Source organism: Gobius niger, assembly GCF_951799975.1.
Source record: "Gobius niger genome assembly, chromosome: 13".
NCBI classification, from domain to species: Eukaryota; Metazoa; Chordata; class Actinopteri; order Gobiiformes; family Gobiidae; genus Gobius; species Gobius niger.
Window position 1 is genome coordinate 10,943,658 of NC_136864.1, and position 8,702 is coordinate 10,952,359.

Here is an 8,702-nt window from a genome sequence, read left to right on the forward strand (position 1 = left end):
CAGATGGTCTCAGCTCAGTTGACACCTGTGCGTAACGTTTGCTAAACAAACCCGCCGCAGCCGCAGCAACGGACGGGTTAAAGGTTTTTGTTGAAAGTTTTACTCGGTTCGTGAGTGACTGGAGAGAGTTCGTTAAACTGACCAGAGCTCCTTTATCCCTCCTCTTCTGCAGACAGACCTCCTGGGTACTGATATGTTGTGTATTAGACGTGAAGCTCGGAGGCTTCGTTTTACGCGCGTTGGCAAACTCGTGCTACATGTTGTGAGCTGACTTTTGCCTTCAACAGACAGGACTAGTGTATTTTTTTGCGATGGCACAATGGCCACTTATATTTCTCTACTTTTGTCAAGCCCTAGCTCCGCTCACCAGAGCGCAGGCTCAGCGCGGGGACTGGAGACACCGGATCCAATGGGAGAATAACGGCCAGGTGTACAGCCTGATGAGCACGGGCGCCCAGTACCAGGCCCCGGGGCGATACAGGGGTCCGTCCCGGCTCTTGGTGAGCAACGGCGGCAGGAGCCACCTCCCTGGTTCGCACAGACCAGACCAACGGTACAGGCCCAGGCAATTCGCCGCTCCAGTCCAGTACGCACCGGTCTCAGCGCGTGTGTCAGGGGGCAGACATATGGAGATCCCTGTGCGCGCGGGAACCAATGGATTTCAGGACTTTAGAGGTTTAACCCCACAGTTTACCCCGTCTCGCTCAAACGTTTCTGCAGCCGCATTTACTGATCCTGGATCAGCGAGAGCCAGCGGGGAACCCACAATACAGCGAGCCAGGAGCGAACCTGTGGCCCGTGCGCAAAACCAACTTTTACGCACGGCGCCAGAGGCTTTGACGCAGACGCAGAATCAACCTTCTCGCATTATTCCGGAACCAATCACCAGTGCCCAACAACCTGCTTCACGCACGGTACCAGAGCAATTCACTCGTCCGCAAAATCTGCCTTTACGCACGGTACCACAGCCTGCCCCTGTCTCAAGGGAGCGCGTACAGACGGAACAGTCCATCCCAGGACCTGTTCCAGCTCTGGAGAGAGAGCCCGAGCCCTCCGTCCCTCTTCCAGCAGTAAATACGGACACAGACGATGCAACAAATACAAACCCAGTGGACGTTGTCAACGACGACCCTCGAAACCCGATTAAAAACCACAGGAACTCAGTCCTATATAATCTCTATCCTAACAGAGCGAGGCCAGCGGCACGTTCTCAGCGCCCTCCTACCGGGACCGGCTACGGCACCAGATTCTTCCAAAATGGTAAATTAAAGTTTGGTTTCTTTACTTTAACCTGAAACAAAATGAATTCAGTGCATTCAGTCGGAATAAAAGCTGCTGTGTCGTTATTAGTTGTTTGATAACAAAAATGGAGAATTAATGAAGGTAAAAAAATCAAATCATCAGGGGAAAAAAATGATATTAATGCTTCCCCTGGAAATAGGCAATGCTACTTAACACAGGAATGAATGTCACTCTATTCCAGAGATGAATCAAGTCTGTGCAACAGCATTTTGAAAGTATTCTTTATGCTTTGTGTAAACTTACATTTGCTATGTTTGGATAAATAACTGAACCTGAAAAACAAAAAAAAACAACTTATAATAAAACTGATCACATAATAAATATGAAGCAAAGTATTATAGCACAAATCTTTCTCATTCACAAAAAGTCTATAGGCCTGTAAAGAGTTTTAAACTCATTCAAACATATAAACTATCCTTTCAATGACTCTCCCTCTACATTTCTCTCCCCCTGTTTCTTGTAGGTCTGCCCGACTTGATCCCGGACCCATATGCCATTCAGGCCGGCACTTATGTCCAGCGAATGCAGATGTTCGCTCTGCGCTGTGCTGCTGAGGAGAACTGTCTGGCCAGGTGAGCGAGTTGCCAATGGTGATTCAGAATGTGGCACGCTCCAAACAGCACGTAGACGCTGTGCACAATCCACCTCCACACAAGAATAACTTCCTCTCTTCTCACACTTCAGACAGAGGCCATTAAAATGTGTGCTGTCAGGACGTCCCGCTTTGAATAATCATGGAATTCCATTACAGAGCATAACTCAATGTTCTGCCAATATAAAAATGTAATAGGTTGACTTTCCCAAACAGGCTGTTTTTTATGGCATGTCCAAGCTGCTCACATGGTGGAGACACACAACCAATAATGAGTCCCTTCTGGGGCCAGGATGAATCAGAGTGTATTTGTACAGGGATGAACAGCAGATGGGGATTAGCCCATGTCTACAATTCAGCGAGGTGTGTTTATATGACTGGGTGGCTTGTGCCTCACAGAGGGTCCCAGGTTTGATTCCTGGGCTGGGAGGGGCCTATCTGTATGAGGTCTATGTGTTCAGGTGAATTTCCCCTGAGTGCTCCAACTTCCTCATCAACCAAAAACGTGAAGGACTACGCACGGGTTAATCCTTTTGCTGATAGTAGTGCTCATGCTTCACAGCTAGAAGGTCCTGAGTTAAATCCCCAGCCGGAGGGGGGCTTTGGTTATGCTTGATGCCGTCAGATCTCGGAAGCTAAGCAGGGAAGGGCCTGGTTCGTACTTGGATGGGAGACTGTTGGGGAACAGCAGGAAGCTTGGGTGAATGTAGCGTGTGAGTGAGTGGTTGGCTGGCGGTGGTAGGAGGGCACAGACGCAGTAAAGCGTCTTTGAGTGTCCAGAAAAGCGCTATACCAATGCATTATCATTATTATTCTGTGTGGAGTTCATGTTCTCCTTGTGAGCGGGTGAGTGAGTGAGTGAGTGAGTGAGTGAGTGAGTGAGTGAGTGAGTGAGTGAGTGAGTGAGTGAGTGAGTGAGTGAGTGAGTGAGTGAGTGAGTGAGTGAGTGAGTGAGTGAGTGAGTGAGTGAGTGAGTGAGTGAGTGGTGGTCGGAGTGGCTGATGACACAGACTGGTAGTCTGCTGAGGCTACAATAGTGGCTTACCACCACCAAATATGGTGTGAATGAATAATGACTGCAGTGTGGCACTTTGAGAAACTTGGTAACACATGCTTGTAAAGAGCAATACAAGTATAAACCATTCTAATAATTTTATTCTGAATACAAATGTATACAGCAAAAATACAAATATTTTATGTAAGCTGAGAAGGAAAGGAGAGATTTGTTGTATTCTATTGGTGACAATTGGAAGTCTTGCTGGTCAAATATTCTTAAGGAGAAGTGAATGTCCAACACAATGTCCTGCCAACTCGCAAATGTTCTGGGATGATTTTCCACAAAAGCATTCGGCATAAATGGAACAAACCAAATATACTTTCACTCTGTTATTTTTAGACATTGCTTTACCTTAATAAAACTACTCTTTCCACCTCTCCGTGACAATGTCAAATATTAGTGCTACAGCTATGAACATTGAGTGTGACTGAGTGAATGAGTAATGCATTTTGAAGTGCTTTGGGCATTTCGAAAAGCACTGTGTCCTCCTTGTCATACTGGTGTCCTGGACCAAACAATAACTGACTTCTATTGTCACAGCTCTCATGTCAGTCCACTCATAGGCTTACATGTGTGCTTCTCCTCAGGTCTGCCTACAGCCCCACGGTGCGGGACATTGACTTCAGAGTCCTGCTGCGTTTCCCTCAGAAAGTCAGGAACCAGGGCACGACCGACTTCCTCCCCGTGAAGCCGCGCTATCAGTGGGACTGGCACAGCTGCCACCAGTGAGACATAAACTCTTTTTACTCCAATGCTTAAATCATACTGTTGGGATTTTACCGTGTCAAACTTTATCATCAAGGGAAAGTTCAGTTTCAACAATCGATAATATCATAATCGTGTGACTGGGCAACTCGGGGATCGTTACCAAGATGTATAACGGTACTGTTATTGTCATAGGCACTACCACAGTATGGAGGCTTTCAGTAACTATGACCTGTTGGACGCTGTGACGGGACGGAAGGTGGCGGAGGGTCACAAAGCCAGTTTCTGTTTAGAGGACACCAGCTGTGAGCCCGGCTTCAGGAGGAGATACGCCTGCACCTCACACAGTCAGGTAATGCAGAGATATAACGTGTCAATACTTTGAATGACATAACCTTGTTAAAATGTCTCCCATGGCAACAGGCCTGTTGCTTAAGGTTGGAGTTTGGGTTAGGTTCGGGTTGGATTTAGGCTTGAGGTTAGGGTTAAGGTTGGGATTGGAGTTAGGGTATACACATAAAACTGCGATTGGCCCTGAAATTCCATGGCCCTGGGGTTAGGGTTAGGGCTAGGGTTGGGATTAGGTTTGGGGTTATGGTTGGAGTTTGGGTTAGGGTTAAGATTGGGATTGGAGTTAGGTATACAGATAAAATTGCATTTGGCCCTGACAAGCCATAGCCCTCATTTGCATGTGACAGCATTTAGGGTTAGGGTTAGGGTTAAGGTTGGGGTTGGAGTTAGAGTTAGAGTTTGATTAGGGTTGGGATTGGAGTTAGGGTTCAAGTTAGGTATACACATAAAATGGTGATTGGTCCTGAAAAGCCATAGCCCTCATTTGCATGTGACAGCATTTAGGGTTAGGGTTAGGGTTAGGGTTAGGGTTAGGGTTAGGGTTAGGGTTAGGGTTAGGGTTAAGGTTGGGGTTGGAGTTGGAGTTAGAGTTTGATTAGGGTTGGGATTGGAGTTAGTGTTCAAGTTAGGTAAACACATAAAATTGTGATTAGCCCTGAAAAGCCATAGCCCTCTTGTGACAGCATTAGTGTTAGGGTTAGAGTTGGGGTTAACGATGATTGGTCCACAACTGTATCAATACCAACTTTTACCAGAAAGGAAACACATCCTGTTGAAGGAAGCCAGTTCTTACATGTCTCCTCTCTGTGATCCTGGCCTTAGTCTATTAATCTCCTGTGTTTGGTCTGTCTTGGTCTGTCACAGTTATTCCTGGAAATATCGGTGAAATCTGATCTTGTGTTTGTGTGTTTAGGGCCTGAGCCCCGGATGTCATGACATTTACGCTGCCAACATCGACTGTCAGTGGATCGACATCACGGACGTGCCTGCGGGAAACTACGTGCTGAAGGTGAAAACAGATCATTGAAAGAGGAGCTTCACTTCCACAAGATCATTTTACAGCCCGCAGCCCCGCTCAGACAGATTTATGTTTTCCAGATCACAGTCAATCCCAGTTTCCACGTCCTGGAGTCTGACTTCACCAACAACATTGTGAGGTGTGACGTCACTTACACCGGAGTCTATGTCCAGACGCGAAACTGCCGCATCGCACGGTGAGGCCAATACCAACAATCATTCATAGTTATGCAAGTCAACAAATCTAATCACGCTTTCTCTTCTTTTTGTAGGAGCTGAACCATGTTTCCTTTGGGACAATGCTCAACCTTTTGGTGCTACACAGGGTTCAACACTCTGCCAAAGTCAAGTTTTTGTTGTGTAAAGTTGGAATTCAACCAAGATTTTGACTCAATTTTGTTCTGTTATAACTTCCTTTAAGGTTTATGGCTTGAATTTGCTGCTTTGCCTTAATATTACATTGTACGACTTTTTACCACTTATGCATTAGTCTGTTTAGTGTTGGGAATGTGTAAATTGAATGCATGTCTGAATGCGAGAGTGAAATGGACGATTGGTGTAAATTCAAGTTTCTATAATGGTCTAAAATCTAAATATTTTGTATGTGCATTGCAATAATAAAAGTACGTTTTTTGTTGTAGCTTGGGAGACTTTCTGATCCATAACTTGTGTTGTTCTCTAGCACATCCAGTTCACTTAAAGCTCCTTTATGCAGCTTTATACAGAATGTAGCTTACAATCGCTGATCTTGGAGAGCAAACAAAAAAAGCATGGAACTGTAGAACAACTTTGAGCATCACATGCAATTACTTAAATTCTTAATCGTACTGACATTGTTTTGTTCATGGGATTTACATTCCTTTTCATTGCTAGTAAATGTGGCATTTCTCATAAAAAAATATATGTCTAATTAATGGTGTGGTAAATGGTCTCAACTAATAGCTTATAGCTAATTTTCAACACCTGTCCATAGTCGGCTTTTGGATTGCAATAGATAAAACACATTATTAAACAAGACCAGGCGCATTTTACACTTGGGAACAACTTTGGCCCGATTTGAGCCACATTAGTGCCTTATGTAATGTGGGTGATTTTCCACCTACATTAGGCTCTCAACACACTTTACAGTAAGGATCCACTCACCCATTCATTCATTCACCAATGTACCCAGACATTGGAGGCAAGGTGGGTGAAGTGTCTTGCCCAAGGACACAACGACAGTGTGCACCTTCAGGAGGCGGGATTCGAACCTCCAACTTTTCAATAATGAGACGACCCGCTCTACCATCTGCGCCACTGTCGCCCCACACACATCATTAGTAGCATTCTTCACTCTCATTATGAACCGACTTTAAAATTCAGCCTTTACACGCAGAAGAGCCAACTTCATCCTCATGTTACCAAGTCCTCATAGATTTCCAGTTACATTTCACATTGATTTTGAATTTTGAGTTCTTGCTTTGCAGATTGAAGCCCTCCAATGTATTGTGGATTTGTTGTGCAATTCATTACCATAGGTGAAGATAGGAACGTAGATCGATGAGTAAATCAACCACAACAGTTCGATACAGCGACTGCATTACTGCGGATACTGCATTGATCCGTCTGTCGATCTCACGCTCCGTCCGTCCTTCACTCATGAACACAACCTGAGATACTTGAATTCCTTGAGGACCTGGAGAGGAGGGCGAGCTGCCTTTTCCGGTGGCTGAAAGGCCAAGATATATACGAGATATAGATGATAAAGGCGGCCGAAATTAGTTTCCTAGGGCGAGGAGCTCTGACACCCGGGAGGAGCTCAAAGTAGAGCTGCTGCTCCTTCGTGTCGAGAAGGGCCAGCTTAGGTGGCTCGGGCAACTGTTTCGGATGCCTCCTGGTCGCTGTTAGAGAAGTAGCAATGGTGTTCGAGAGGATAGATGAAAAACAGGCAGCAGTCTGGATGTCTTATACAGGAGAAGTTTATTTACCATCGGTGCGGTACCCGGAGACATGAACTCGAGATTTTGCACTAGTACCATTGAAGTCTGTCTATGCTTCCACAGACAAGGGATAAATACCCTCTCAGAAAGTCATACTGATACGCAAGAGTCAGAGCACCACAGTCAAGGCTATGACAGAGATCGTACAACTGTACAGCCTGACCCAGTATGATAAATAGCGATTAAATGTTATCCTCTTACAGTCGCCTCCTGGTTGCCTCCTGGTGTTCCAGACGTGTCCCATTAGGAGAAGGCTCCCGGGAAGACCCAGGACCATGTCTTTGTGGCCTGGTGTCTTCTTGGGATCCCCCCAGAACAGGAGGTGTGTGTTTGGGTCGAGAAGTCTGGGCATCTCTGCTCAGACTGCTAGACTGATGGATGGATGGATGGATGGATGGATGGATGGATGGATGGATGGATGGATGGATGGATGGATGGATGGATGGATGGATGGATGGATGGATGGATGGATGGATGGATGGATGGATGGATGGATGGATAGATAGATGGATGGATGTGCCTGTATTTCCTTGGAGCTGTTTGATCGGCCCATCTCTTGGCCAGCTCTATGGACTTGTTCAAAAAGCAGCTCAAGGCACTGTCGTTTAGGAAAGCTTTTAAAATGTTGCGTGAATGTTTTTTCATTTGTTTGTGTCTGTAAACCACCTGCCAATGTCTGTGGTTACAGCATGTCCAGCTTTAGTGCTTCTGTTGATCTTTCAAAGGAGGATTTGCGGTTTCTAAGCCCAAAGTGACATGTCCAAACAAATGCACTTCGTCACTGGCTTCAGCTGAATCAATGTTTCCCTGTGCGGTGCTGGGCAGGCCGTTGCTTTGTGGAGGAAGCAGCAGATTGAGGCGCGGAGACAAACAGCAGAAGTGTTTGCTCACGATTCTCTGTGAAGGCAGCACTGACAGGATCTGAGACAGTCCCGCGATATCCACCAAACAGCACCCACCTCAGAATCAAAGAGGGCTTTTCTGATGCCGGCAGAGGAGGATGGTCACCGTATGAATAGTATTACACCATTTTCCAAGCCCATTTACTATTATACACTTGTGCTTTGTGTTAAAATACACTCTTTTTCCTTATATTACCAGCAGTGGAAAGTAATTATGTAAAAAGTCAAATTGTAGGAACTTTTACATCAATTTTATAATGAATTACTTTTGACTACATTTTAGAGCCTGTTTTTGTACTTTTACTCCACAGCACGTTAATCAGAAACATCACAGTAATAGTCAGAAAACACACAGAACTCATTTCTAGTTTTCATCTGTGATGAATGGTAAATGGACTCAACTTATATAGCGCTTTTCTACCTTTATCAGGTCCAAAGCGCCTTACAGTAAGGAACCAGTCACCCATTCACTCTCTCATTCATAAAACCAATGTGCGCAGACACTGGAGGCAAGAAGGGTGAAGTGTCTTGCCCAAGGACACAACGACGCGTGCCTTTCCTTTTAGAATTTTGTCCATTTGAAAGATTTGATAAGATTAACCCCGGGACATTCACACAAGCACTTACTGCGGGGGATACTTTAATTATTTCAGACATTAATAACTGTTAATCTGATGCCAGGATTATTTTTTCACTCGGTGAATGTTTTGTAAGATTATTTTATAATCACGACCACCAGAGTAAGGGGTAGCGTTCTGTTAGACACAAAGATTTTAGGGAAGACACAAAAAACACAT

At 45.2% G+C, this 8,702-nt stretch overlaps 1 protein-coding gene across 1 annotated transcript; it reads left to right on the forward strand.

The window, feature by feature from the left end:
- Positions 1 to 311: 311 nt before the first annotated feature.
- On the forward strand, positions 312 to 5,351 carry LOC306972912 (protein-lysine 6-oxidase-like; the record flags this gene model as incomplete). Its single annotated transcript, XM_079569619.1, has 7 exons — positions 312 to 1,260; positions 1,766 to 1,874; positions 3,539 to 3,676; positions 3,852 to 4,008; positions 4,921 to 5,016; positions 5,106 to 5,221; positions 5,297 to 5,351. 7 exons carry the CDS (start codon positions 312 to 314, stop codon positions 5,301 to 5,303), a joined length of 1,572 nt encoding a protein of 523 aa, XP_079425745.1. The 3' UTR covers positions 5,304 to 5,351.
- Positions 5,352 to 8,702: the final 3,351 nt, after the last annotated feature.